At 45.1% G+C, this 14,410-nt stretch overlaps 1 protein-coding gene across 2 annotated transcripts in view; it reads right to left on the reverse strand.

The window, feature by feature from the left end:
* LOC307095373 (UPF0524 protein C3orf70 homolog) overlaps positions 1-6,604 on the reverse strand; it is a 47,946-nt gene extending 41,342 nt beyond the window's left edge. For both annotated transcript variants that reach the window (XM_079764587.1, XM_079764586.1), the window contains exon 1: positions 6,250-6,604. In XM_079764587.1, coding sequence (XP_079620713.1) covers positions 6,250-6,448 — 199 coding nt within the window. In that variant the 5' untranslated portion in view covers positions 6,449-6,604. The remainder of the gene's footprint in view (positions 1-6,249) is intronic.
* Between the last annotated feature and the right edge of the window lie 7,806 nt (positions 6,605-14,410).

Below are 14,410 nucleotides of genomic sequence, written 5' to 3' on the forward strand. Positions count from 1 at the left end.
CATGGGATGACACTCCAACCAACTGAGCCACCTGGCCAGGACAAATTCCCTCGTTCTAAAAAAAGAAAAAGCTTCAGCTGATTCCTCCATCCGATCAAACTACCACTCTATTTCCCCCCTAATTTTCATTGTCAAACTTCTTGAATATATTTTCTGTAGCTATTGTTATTGATGATTGAGATGTCCCTTAGAAAAACCAGCTGGCATTACCCTAGGGAGGTCAGAACTTTATTTTCTGAGCCGTGTAGAAGCAGGAAAACAGAACAAATAGAATAACATAAAAACCACAATGCTAATATACTAACTAACGAAGCGTATATTTGGCCTAAGGTCCCAAGAGTTAAATTCTCTAATCAGCTCCCTCTCTCCCTATAGAAAATCTATAAACAGAAAGCCAAATTATAACTAAACGTTTGCTGGGATAGTCCAGACATTTAAGCCTCTGGGCAGTGTACCACCTTCTCTGAACAGCCCCAAAAAATCATTTCCAAATCCTGCCTCTCCAATTCCTATTTTTCTATATTTCCATGCTGCCCATCCACCTTCTGCTGTGAGCCTTTCTTTAGATATGTTAATATCATCTATTAAACTACATACATCAAGTCTTATTCCTCCTGTTTTCAACCTGAGAGAGACATCTTTTAAGGTGTCTTCTGCAGAAAACTGAGCTCATCTATTATGTGATTTTTATTAAGTCAATTCTGAGTTCTGCTGATGGCACCTACATCACACCACAAACACTCCTCCACCCCACCCACCCCATCACCTTCTAATCACCTCATCTTCTTTAACTCTTAACTTGAATTTCATTCTCCACCCCATAAAGAATGAGAGTTCTCATTCTTTTGTATTTCATTACTGAAATTGATACAATTTGCCACTCATTTCTTAAAAACGTTCTCCATTATTGGCTTTAACAGAGCAAAAAAACTGCTGATTTTGCTCATTAATTTTAAATTGCTCTATAGTACCCATGGTGGTTAAGAATCCTAGTCCCTGAAACAGACAGGCCTGGACCCAAATCCAGCCTCTACTTCCTACTAGCTATATGCTCCTGGGAAAGGCTTTTAACTTTTCTAAGCCTTTTTCCTCAACTGTTAAATGGACATAATGACATAATTGCCTATTAAGTGCTTAACATAATAAGCTTATTCTGGTGCAAAGCAACCACTCAATAAATACTAACTATTATCCTTGTGTCCTAATTCTCAGCTCCTGGCATTCTATTCCTCCTCTTCCCATCTTGAAAAATTCACTGTCTTGAATAGCTTTGGCTAATACTGCAATTAAGTGTATTTCTGAAGTTGGTGTTGCAGGACTAAACCTTTCATACTCTTCTTCAGTAATAAAATGACTATTGTATATTTCACCAATATCTAAGAAATAAGTAACCTGCTGAAAACTGATTTCATCTTCATACCCTTTCTTAAAATATTCATTTCCCTTGGCTTCCGCAATATACTTTTCAGATTTTTCTTCTCTGGCCATCTCTTCTTAGACTCTACTGCCAGCTCATTCTGCTATAGCCAGACTCTGAATATTAGTGCTGTAAAGGGAAAGCTAAGTATTTTCTTCATTTCTTATACTATAGCCTCTCCCTTGGTGGATCTCATGCTGCCTCAAGGCTAAAGCTGCAATCTATAAATAGGTAAATGACTTCCATATTACCTCTGGTGCAGACCTTACCTCTGAGTTCTAGACCACTATCGCCAACTGCCTACTGACATCACCTTGTGTGATGACAAGGCAAGTTAAACTCAATAGATCCAAAACTAGATCCATGGTCTTCCTGAATTTATGAACCAAACTGGATTCAGGATTCGGGATCAACAAACCTAGTTCTTCTCCAGTATTTCATTGTTAGTGCATAAATGTCACCATCATCCAACCAAGTTGCATAACAGAATTCTACAAGTCCCTTATAGCCTTCCTCCCGCTCCAAATCTAATCTATTCCATTATATGGATCTTGATGCATGAATTTCAATCTATTTTTTACACTAATACCAAAACAGTATCCTTTGGTAGTTTCATTCCCCTATCCATGTTATCATTATGATAGCAAGGTCTTTATAAAATGAAATTCCTGGTTTCTCCACCTTTCCTATTTATAGCCTTGACTCACATCTCAACAATCCAATTTCTTATTCCTAGATAGTAAATATTCTATCCACTCCAGCCACAAAAATCTACTTTACAATATCTACATAAGACTTATTCTCTCCCATCCCTCTTCATTGACCACACCATGTCTTTTTCTCTCTCAAAACTCCTCCTTGACCTGGCTGGGGGCAGTGTGACTCAGTGGTTGAGCATCAGCCCATGAATCAGGAGGTCCCTGTTTCAATTCCCGGTCAGGGCACATGCCTGGATATTGAGCCTGGTCCCCAGTGTGTGTGTGGGGGGGGGGGGGGGTGCAGGAGGCAGCTGATCAATGATTCTCTCTCATCATTTAGTTTCTATCTCTCCCTCTCCCTTCCTCTCTCTGAAATCAATTTTTTAAAAAACATATATTAAAGAAATTCCTCTTGGAATCGTTCACTGATTAATTCAACACAATACCACTCCTTAGTAGGGAAAAAAATTAAGTTACAGATTCAGAGCCAATAATCTATCTTTGACAGTGACCGACACAGCATATTACAGTTTTCCCTTCCAGACATGGTCCTTAAAAATCTGTTATTATCCAAATACACGAATGATTTCCTTTAATCATACATTAAGCACTGAATCTATAAATATATACCGAATCTATAAATTTATGTTTTTTATGAACTCATATATTTTCAGGCTTTTCTGTTTCATAAGTTTATGAATTTCACAAGTTTAACATCGACCATATAAAACTACTAGTAAACTTCCTTTATTTGTTCTGAATTTCCTAAGCATCAAGGTAATCTTCTCACTTTAGCATTTTCTGATTATGTGAACAAGCTGATAAGTTTTCTCACCCAGATCATTTGTGATTTAAAAGGAATACAAAAATAAATACAGCATGAATTATGCCCTTATAGTCTGCTTAAAGGGTGAGATACAGCTATATTCATATTGTCCATAGCAATGTCTCACAAAGAGAAGGTGCTCAATCCATGTTCAACAGAATTAAAGGAATTCTGCGTTGGACTGATGTAATGTTTGTGAATGCCAAAAAGAAAATAGAACTTCTCAACCAGAATTTCTACTTCTTCTCAAGAAAAATTATATTTGGGTAAAAAAAAAAAGGGCGAAGGGGCGGGGGGAGGATTGATGCCCTGCCCAGTACAGGTGAGGAGACTGTAATGTAGTATCTTGGTGCTTTAAGTGAAACAAAGTGCATTGTGAATGGGATCACTGAATCACTGCCAGTGAAAAAAGCATGGAAACTCAGAGGGTTGCCAAAGACTGGAAAAGAGCAAATAAACGTAGGTCGGTCTCTCTCTCTCTCTCTCTCTCTCTCTCTCTCTCTCTCTCTTTCTCTCTCTCTAATGGAAAGAACTGCCAACACCAATCCAAGTATACTTAACATCAATCTTTTTCTAAATTCAGTTCATTGACTTAAAAAATAGCTTCCAGTCGCTTAGCAAAGAAAGTGGTAAGCATTTGTGGAACCAACCTGAAATATACTAATCTAATTTCCTTTCATTTTTTAAGAGTGTTTATAGATAGATCGTACATCAAAAAGCAGCAAAAATGGTGTGTAGGTTGGATTTCAACAAGGTATTTGACCAGTTTCTTATTATACCCATAGGGATAAGATAAACATAAGATGGCTAACAGTACAACTATGTAGCTAGGCAATTGTTTGAATGAACATAACAAGTGCTCATTAATGAACTGCTCTCCACCTGAAGGGCAGGTCTACGGACAAGCTTCAGGACTCAATCTGTGGCCTTCTCCTGTTCAACAATTTTATCAATAACTTGAATGAGTATGTAGAAGATTACTATACTACTGTTGGCATCCAATGTGCAGTTGACTTAAACCTAAGGGGCTCATAATACATATTATGAAAAGAGCCAGGATCTAAAAACGCAATGATAAGCCAGAAAAATGGGCTCACTCTAAATAAAATGAAATCTAATAGGGAAAAATACCTAAGGGGTCAATTAATACCTGTGTCCAAGCACATACATACAACTGTGAAATGGGCAAGCGCTGTGATTTAATCGCCACATATGTAAAACAAACAAATAAACAATGGTTTAGCTGACTGCAAGTTTTAGTTCAATCTGAGGGCAGCAAGCTCCACAGGATGTGGATATCAGAAAGGCTAATGTGATGCATGCTGCAGCAGTAGTAGTATCTCAAGCATGGGAGACAGGAGTCCTGCTCACCTCTGGACTGATCAGACCACAGCTGGATAGTGTGTGCCTTTCCAGGGGTCACAGTCTTCAAAGGATCTTAACCTTATTGCCACATATTCAGAACAGAACCATCAGGATGCCTATGAGCCTGGACACTACGCCATAACAGGAAAGACAGAAGGAAACAGAGATTTACACACAGGACAAAACGATGCCTTCAGAAGAAAACGATGGCTACCTTCATTCAGTCATTCAACAAACATGAATTTCAGACCGATTTCAGTACAGACATTATGACAGTGGCTTTGGGATACAGAGAGAAAATGGTCTATGCCAGTGAGAAATTCGTGTGTGTGTATGTGTGTGTGTGTGTGTGTGTGTGTGTGTGTATCTGAAGAGCTGAAACAGCCATGCTCTAAAAAAGGATTGGACTGCTCTATGTGATTTCATAAGGTAGAAACAGGAGCAATGGAAAGAAGTTAGAAAGTAACCAACTTCAGCTCCATATAAGGAAGAGTAGTATTCTAAGAGCCACAGCTCTCTAATGAAGGAAGCAGCCGCCTGAGAAGACTACACGCTTCTGATCACTAATGGTGCACTTAGAAGGGAGAATGCTGAAATAAGACAAGCGCTCAACTGGGCGTCTTTGACGTTTCCCACATTCTGCACTACCATTCCACACTTCCCCAGGGAAACGGACTCTCGCCAGATTCATCCTACCTGTGTACTTCAGCATCACTGATTTCCTACAGTTGCTACTTCCAACTTTGCACCCTGTCCCACACTAAAGCGATGCTTTATAATTGGGAATGGATCTGAGAGCGATAGGAATAATGAGATAAAGGAAGAAACGTACCCATCAGAACACGGCACACAAAAAAAATCAATACTGTTCAATAAATGTAAGACTGTATTACTGTAAAACAAATGTAAGAAGTATCTGTCCTTTAAGCCACAAACTCATTTAAAAATATTCCATTTTGTTCAATTAATGTAAATAAGGATTTATTATCTACTGCATCTCTTGTTGGGAGCCATTTTTTTTCTAACCAACAAGGAAAAAATTTTTAACTTAAGATCACCTCAAGAATTTGTATCTTAAATAGGCATTCCAAAACCCTCTATTATAAGGTTATGTAGAAACTAAGTTTGCAATATATTTCTAATAAGAAATGATTCACCGGGATAGCAGGACAAATACCTTGAACTAATCAAATTGTGAAATTCTAATTAAATGACTACTTAAGTTTAATCCGTTTTCAAAACCCCATGCAGGATAAACATAGAGAAAAGGCCTAGGTCGTTTAGTCCTGGCTTTTGTAAATGGGTAAGATTATTTAAGATTACTTTCATTCATTTTACTTTGAAATTTTAAAACAGCCTCATACATTGGCTGCAGCTGGCTATTTAAGGAGTTCGCCCTTCTAAACGGTTAATATTAACTTCTTGGAAGCATTCCCTCACACTGTAGCGCTTTCTCAGCTGGATGCAATAAATGCGCTACAATTCGATTTCCAAAGGCTCTTTCTTTGAACGAACTACCCGGAAAGACAAAAGTGAGAGAGAAAGAGAGGCACCTCTAACCACTCGTCTTGAAAAAAGCCTTGCTCTCCGGTTGCCATCCACTCCGAAGGCTCTCGACCAGTTCTCACCACACTGCCTGGTCGTTTCGGTTTAAACACCGAAAAACAGCTTCCAGTTTTCCCGGGACGGGGAGATCCCCTTTTGCAGAAGTGGCTACAGCGAGGCTCCCCACGGGGGATTTCAGCTCGTTGCCACGGCAGCGCCAACCGGAGTCGCCCAGCCGAGGGCAGCTGCCGCCCGCCCGGAGCCCGGGGCGGCCCCAGCCTGCGGCAGAGCAGCCGGCCGAGCCCCGACCCCCGCGGCCTCAGCCCCCAGCCCCGACCCCGGACGGCCCCGCGGGCGCCAGGACCGCGGCGCGAGGCGGGAGGACGCGCCGGACTTACAGTGACACCATCCCAGGTGACAGCACCAGTGCAGCTTGAAGCACTTGCCGTGGCTGTGCGTGGCACAGATGGAGAGCCCGTCGCACGGCTGGAAGTCGGGTCTGCGGGCGGCGCAACTCCGCGCCAAGGCCTGAGCCTCGTCCACTTTCTCGCTCTTCCAACCCCGCTCGGGCGCCGCCGCCGCCGCCGCCGCACTCATTTCCTCTCCCTCCGCGGAGCCGACACCGAGAGCCCGGGAGCAGCGGCGTCTGGGCGGACAGGGAGCCGAGTCGGCTGCAGCGCGGGAGGGCGCGGCGCGGGCCGGGAATCACGCCAGCGCGCGGCGGCGGCGGCGGGAGCGCGGCGGTCCCAGCTCGCCGAGGAGCCGCCCCGGGCTCTGCGACCGGGGGCTGGGCCTGCCGCCGCCTCCCGCCCGCCCTCCGCCGCGGCGCGCCCCACGCGCACGCGCACACACGCGCGCGCCGTCCAGGGGGGCACGCCGCGCAAGCCCGGCCTCCTCGCACACACCCCGCGCGGGGCCGCGGGCGTCCCCGCCACACACCCACTCCTTCCTCGGAGACCAACCCCAGCCGGTGGAGGACCGTTATAAATACACACACGCCTTGGCGGCTTGGTTTCCACACGCACGCCAGTTTACACGCACACTTCCCACGCACACTTCCCTCCGATCTGGGTCATCTCGAGGACTGACACCCACACCCCACGGAGGGCTGCGCGCACCGAGGACACGCCCATCCGTACTCTCAGTGGGCTGATCCCTGCGCATCTGCGAGCGAGGTGCTCGCATACACACACAGCCTCTCCCCACGCGCGCCTCGCATTTCCCACGTACACACCTCCCGGGATGTCTGGGCACAGCCCCTCAGAGGCGCGCGCACCTTCCCGCACCCACGCACTCCCCGAGGACCCGCCTCCGGCCCTGTGCACAGCCCCTCCTGCCCATTAGAGCCGCCAGTCCCCGCCCCCACGCGGGAAACCCCTGCCCGGCACCGCGCCTGGCACCCGCCTGCAATAACCCGTATTCACCCGCCTCGGGCTGTAGTCCAGGCCTTGCTGAGCGGAAAAGTAACCAAGCTGGATGCCTGTGAGGCTGTGGAGTGTGTGTATGTGTTGCATGTGTGGTGCACAGGACTGGAATGTAAAATGTGTGTGTGTGGTTTGGTGTGGATGTGATGTGTGTGGATGTATGATTTTTGCATGGAGTTTGTGTGGTGGGCATGTGCGTAGTTGGATGGGTTGTTAAATGAATACGTGGTACATGGGTTGTGTGTGTGTGTGTGTGTGTGTGTAGTGTGTGTGTGGTGCATGTGACTGTTATGTGGAGTGTGTATGATGAGGTGTGAGTATACATGTGTTTGTGGCATGGATGTATATGACCAATGTGGAGTGTGGGTGGTGGGTATGTGTGTGTAGTAGAGTGTATGTGGTGTGTGTAGTATGTGCATAGTTGCACATGTGTGTATTCATGTGTACATGGTGTGTGGGTAGATACGGTGTGTGGTATGTGTGTGGCCATGTGGTGCGTGTGCCTGGCATATTGGGTGTATGCCTGGTGTATGGGGTGGAGGTTAGTGTGTGTGGTACATGTGGGTGCTGGCACACAAATAGGACTTGTGTTTGCCTTGGGCTCTGTGTGTGCCTTTTTGCATGTTAAGGCCCGCCCTCGCCAGCGGGTGTGACTGGCTGGACGGTGGCTGCAGCTCCCCCACACAATCAGCTTGCCTTCTTCCCTCCTGGGGACAGGCTGCTCCAAATAGATTTTCTATGCCAGTCTGGCCTGTGAGAACCCACCCCGGGCTGAATTCAGTGAAGAGAAAACAAACCATTTGCTCCCGGGGAGCACGGTTGGGAATTAGTGTTTCCCTGCAACAAAGCCAAACTCAGCCTGAACACAAAAGGGGGCGGGGGGGGGGGGGACCTCCTCTCATTTGCCAAACCTTTTTCAAAGCAGAGGAAAGTGCCTATAATTGCCAAGGTTCAGGGAACAACAACAAAGCTTTCAGCATAAATGCTGTGAGAACATGTTTATGCCCAGGTTCACTTTCCCCATTACTTTATTCCTTTCCTACTTTACACTGACAAGGAGACTTATCATGGTTTCGAAATAACCAAATTCATCTCTAAGCACTGAAAATCCTTGCTTCTATAAGCAATCTTTCATAATTTTCCCTTTTATTTAACCTTGGCGTAAGAGGGGAAATATAATTTGGATATCTCTGACTCTAGTGAAGTCATTATCAGGGGTTGGGGAAAGACTCAATTTGATGGCAAAATTATTTTCAAGAAAGAGCTGAATCAAAATCTCAAAATATGGTTCCCCCAATAGCCTAACATTGAAACAGTTATAAACATGAAGCATCATCTCTTCAACATCAGCGCCAGGTGCTCCCTCCTGAAAAAAAATCCTAAGATCTCGTCCCTGACTCAAAAAATCTATCCATCCCTGCTGTTAATTTCACAGTCTGACCTACCTCAAAATAACTTGAGTCAAAGGAAAACTTAATCAAATAAATCCATAATACCTTATTGCTGTAGCAAGCTGACCCAGAATTTTTCAAAGGGGGATTCCCATCTCTACTACCTTATTTTTCGCCTTCCTTAACTCATAAACTCATTCTAATTCTGTCCATCCTATATAATAAAAGGCCAGGGACCATAAGTGTAACAACCAGAACAACCACTCGACCAGTCACCATGAGTTGCATTGACCACCTCTTGGTCCCTCCCCCACACCCCACCCCTGCCGGCAAGCAGCGGCTTGCAGCAGCAGGTGTGCAGGTGGGATGGCTCACAGCTTGTGGCGGCGGGCTGGCGGTGGGCTGGCGGGGCGGTGAGCGGTGGCAAGCAGCAGCGAGCTACACGTGCACGATTTCATGCGCTGGGCCTCTAGTATTATATAATGCCTTATAACAGAATTCTTTCAGTATTCCAGTAACTAATATTTGAACAGGATCCTTTCACTGGCTCTTACTCTCGGGTGAACCACCTTATACGATTCTACTATATATAAAACCATATATGATACCATCTCAGGTAGTGAAAAATGATCATGAAAAGTAATGCAATATAGCACCTTAGCCAATAAGCAAGGGAAATTACCCAAATACTCTATTTTATGTTAGCCACGTGATTTGAATCTGAGACGCCTTTACATTTGCTGTAATATAAAACTCACTCCATCCCCTTGCCCCAAAGATGTCACTAACCTCTACTGTCTGTAGTGCAGCAGGAAGAGGTAAATGTGCTGTGACCTCAAACATGAACACACACAACCTTCAGGAGATGTGGTCGGGATACAAGTTTTTACATTTTTAAGCACACACAAAACTAGAGAGACTAGTATAATAACCCCCCCAGGTACCCATCACTTGGTTTCAATAAACATGAACTCATTTGGAAAATCTTGTTTCATTTATAGCTCCACCTTCTCCTGACCCCCATCCTGCCACCGGATTATTCTGAAGCAAATCCCAGACACCATCCATAAATATTTTAGCATTTACCTCTAAAGGAACTTTAAAAAACCATAACCCACAATATTATTGCCACAAAATAGGATACAATTTGATCACAAATATGAACTTGTCCCATAGCTGTTGACTACCTCTCCAGCTCCCCTTTAAGAATCTCATTCCTTCTGTCCGGAATTTTCCCCTTCCCCCTCTTTCTCACCTGCCTACCTCCTCAAAAGTACAACGTGTGACATTCAGAGTTTTTATTTAGGACTACTATCATGATGAACCCGTCTCCACCTGTGGCCCTTGGCTGTGCCAAATATAGGCAACGCTGGCAATTAGGGAAACAATCCACGGGAAGCAGCCTAGAACACTTTCTCTTGACCCTGAGATGGAGCCTGTCTGGACCTGGAGAAGTAACCTTGGAAACACCTCATGGATTTGAAGAAAGGCTGCCACCACCGTTGCCACGTAAAAGGGACAGAATTGCCTCCTCTGGCTTATATTTCAATGACAAGTAAATTAAAGTGGTGTAAAAAAAAAAAAGTACAACTTCCTCAAAAAAGCTTTCTTTGATCAACCCAGACTATTATTGTATTTTTCCGTGTATTTTTTTTTTCTAAAATCGTTAGACTGAAAATTGAGGGGTGTCTTATACACGAAAGTCAGCCGAGGAGGGAGCTGCGCAGGTTCGTAGCTGCCCATGCCTTGTCAAACAGGCTTCCTCCAATCACAAACCTTATTGTTACTGACATCAGCTGATGACATAATTGAAGGTGGAGGTGGAGATGGAGAGTGCCCAGATTGCAACAGGGACTGGAACGTTCTGAGCCCATTAAGATGTCAAAAAATAAAAAGATAAATACCGGTAAGCAATTGTCTTACTCTGCAAAATTCAAACTGAATGCAATCAGCTATGCAAAAGAGCATGGAAATAGAGCTGCAGAGAGACAATTTGGACCTCCTCCCACTGAGTGTATGATCAGACAGTGGAGAAAACAGGAAGAACATCTCCTTAAGATGACAAAAAAGAAGAAGGCCTTAAGAGGAAAACCAGCAAAATGTTTAAAATATTGATTTTTTTAATTTTGGGTTGGAAAAGTGGGGGGCATCTTACACATGGGGGCGTCTGATACACAGAAAAATTACGGTATATACACTCACCCTTCATATCACTTATAACTTTAGGTGAATCATTGAAGAAGGAATTATTGAGCTAATGTCTTTCCCCATCTCCTTTCCCCTGCCACAAACTGTAAGCTCTTGAGGGCAGGAACCTGGTCTCTGTCTTATTCATCATCTGTCCCCATTATTTATCACAGAGAATAAATAATTGTGGAAGTAGTGAAAAGTACTCCATCTCAAACTTCAAAGGCTGGGGAAAAAAGTTCATCTGTGGTAAATTGTTTGCAAATATAGGGGAATACTTTCTATAATTACCCTTCCTGTAACCACACCCTTACATAGTTTCCTTCCACACTGACTCTGAGTTAGCTGTGTGTATTAGTTGTATTGTTTAACAAACCACTCCCAAATTAAAACAATGCAGTTTCGATGGGTCAGAAATCGAGGCATGACCTAGCTAAGTCCTCTGCTTCAAAGTCTCTCACCAGGCTGCGTTCTCATCTAAAGGTTCAACTGGGGAAGGGTCTGCTTCCAAGCTCACTCACTGAGGGTTGTTGGCAGATTCAGTCTCCAAGGAACTGTTAGGCTGAGAGTCTCAGTTCCTCACTGGTTGTTGTTCCCTTTCACATGGACCTCTCCATAGGGCAATTCACATGTGGCAGCTAGCTTTACCAGAGCAAGCACATGAAAAGGGTCAGAAAGAGTGTCACAGTCTTTCATAACCTAATATCAGAAGTGATATCCCATCTTTTGGGGCATATTCTACTCATTAGAAACAAGTTTCTAGGTCCAGCTCTCCCATGACGGGAGGCGAATACACAATGAGAGAGGAATCATTGGGACCCATTTCTGAAGCTGCCCACCATACCATGTAACTTGCTTTAGCCAATGGAAGAACAGCAAACATGGCATAGTAAAGGTTTCCAAATAATATGCTCTTTGGGGTTTGCCCTTCCTTTCTATGACCTGAACCCTGAGATCACCATGTGTACAAGCCTGAGCAAGCCTGCTTGAAGATGAAATGGAGGCATAGCCTAATGGAGGAGAATGGAAGTAGCCCAGCTGATGAAGAACCAATCCCCAGGCAATGGTCTATCAACCACTAGAACTAATAGTGAGGCTATAATTGGCCATCCGGGACCCACCAACTGATCACAGAAGCATGAGAGAGATCTGCTGACCCAATGCTGACCGGAAAGAACAAACTACAGGATCACAAGCTGCAAAAATTGTTTATTTTAAGCTACTAAGTTTTGGGTGATGTCTTACATGGTAAAAGCTAACTGATACACCTCCCAATCCTCTCATGTGCTAGACAAAGAAAATGAGGACACAAAAGGCTGAATGACTTGCTCAGTGTCACGGTGCAGCAGGCATAGTGGGAAAGTTCTCTAGGACCTGGCATCAGAGCCATGCAGATAGTTCAAGTCCAACCTCTGTTGCTTTCTGGCTGGGAGATCTTGGCAATTCCCTTATGCTTTCTGGGCTTCCATTTCTTTATCAGCAAAACAAAACAGAAGGTTTTCTAGAAGATCTTTTAGCACTCAAAGCTCTGACCTGTCTACTGGATTATAGATAGAGCTAGCATTAGAATCCTTTCAGTTCAGAAGTCATCTGTGAATAGTGAGATATCCCCTTTGCATGCTATTGCACACATTTGTCTAATGCTAATGTAAGTTATGTCTGTGCACACCAACCATTCTGAACACTTTGATAAATTGAGTCATTGCAAATCAGTTACTTTTCGGTTGCTTGATTGAACCGAGCAACTAATTCCACTATGGTTATAAAGAACCTGCTAGTAATTGGTCAATTTGTCATATTAAAGCAATTAGAATGATGAAGTGGATGGAGAAGCTTCCAAATGAGGTGCAACTAAATTAGGAGTCTTCTGTGGGGAGGGAGGATGCTTCCTTAGCATTGCCACTGGCATAACAAACCCTCATCGTCCCTTTTGGTGGAAGGAAAAGAACGGAAGCTTTGAAATGAGAAGAGAATCAAAGCTCAGCTCCATTACCACCTAGCTGGGTGATCTTGGGCAAGTTATTTAGCCTCATCTCTTAAATGAGAATCATAATTTCTACCCCATATATGTACTATGAACACTAAATATAATAACACTAGAGGCCCAATGCACGAAAATTCGTGCAAGAGTAGGCCTTCCTTCCCCCGGCTGCCGGCACCAGCTTCCCTCCAACACGCAGGACCAGGGCTGCTTCCCTCACCTGGCTGCTGGCAGGCACCCAGGACCCGGGCTGCTTTCCTCCTCCGGCCGCCTGCAGGCACCAGGGACCCGAGCTGGCTTCCCTTCGACCTGTCTTCATCAGGAAGAACTTCCAGAATGACGTCCGATGTCCGGTCTAATTAGCATATTACCCTTTTATTATTATAGACTAGTAGCCCGTTTGCACGAAGATTCGTGCAATAGACCTTCATTCACCTGGCTGCCTGCACCAGTTTTCTGCCGGCACCGGGGACTCAGGCCTTGGCTGTGGCCACCGCCTTCTGCCTTCTTTCAGGGTCGGGGCTTGGCCCCGGGCAGTGGCCTTGGGCTCGGCCGCACCCAGCGTCCCTGCTACCGATCGCAGGAGCCGACCCCCAGTGGTCAAAGATGGCTGCCCCCATGTGGACACAAGATGGCCACCACAAGATGGCCAGCAGGGGAGAGCAGTTAGGGGTGACCAGGCCAGCAGAGGAGGGAAGTTGGGGGCAACCAGGCCTGCAGGGAAGGGCAGTTGTGGGGGGGGGGGACTAGGCCTGCAGGGGAGGGTAGTTAGGGGCAAACAGGCTGGCAGGGGAGCAGTTAAGCATCAACCAGGCTGGCAGGGGAGTGGTTAGGGGGTGATCAGGCTGGCAGGCAGAAGCAGTTAGGGGCAATCAAGAAGGCAGGCAGGCAAGCAGTTGGGAGCCAGCAGTCCTGGATTGTGAGAGGGATGTCCGACTGCCCGTTTAGGCCTGATCCCAGTAGGATCGGGCCTAAACGGGCAGTCGGACATCCCTCAAGGGGTCCCAGATTGGAGAGGGTACAGGCTGGGCTGAGGGACACACACACACACCCCGTGCATGAATTTCATGCACTGGGCCTCTAGTTCATAAATAATATGGAAAGGCAAAGCATCTGTTTGACAAAACTGAGGCCCCCAGAACTAGAAGATTCCTTTGAAGTCTTTGAAAATAAAAAGAAGCCTTACTTAATAACCTGGCTTATAATCTTACTGAATATCTTGGCAATCCAGGCAAAGAGGTATATCAGACATTGCAAGAATAACAGACCCCTAACAGAGAAATAAATATTCATGCTCCCTCCCCAACCTTCTGATATTGCATCACGAAGGGCAGCTTTCCCACCCAATAGTCCATTGTGCCACCATCAAAGGCAAATAGAAAACAGACGGATCTGGAGCCTGTCCAAATAGCTTTTCTTTTTTAATTGGTGGGTATTTGTGGATCACTTTAATATTATTTTCAAAATTCACCATTCTATCCCTCAGCTGCTCTTTGAAAAGAACATACCAGTTTTGTACCAATTTTTTTATCAACTAGAGCAGGGGTGGGGAAAGTCCAGCCCACGGGCCGTATAA

Source organism: Cnephaeus nilssonii, assembly GCF_951640355.1.
Source record: "Cnephaeus nilssonii genome assembly, chromosome: 3".
NCBI lineage: Eukaryota > Metazoa > Chordata > Mammalia > Chiroptera > Vespertilionidae > Cnephaeus > Cnephaeus nilssonii.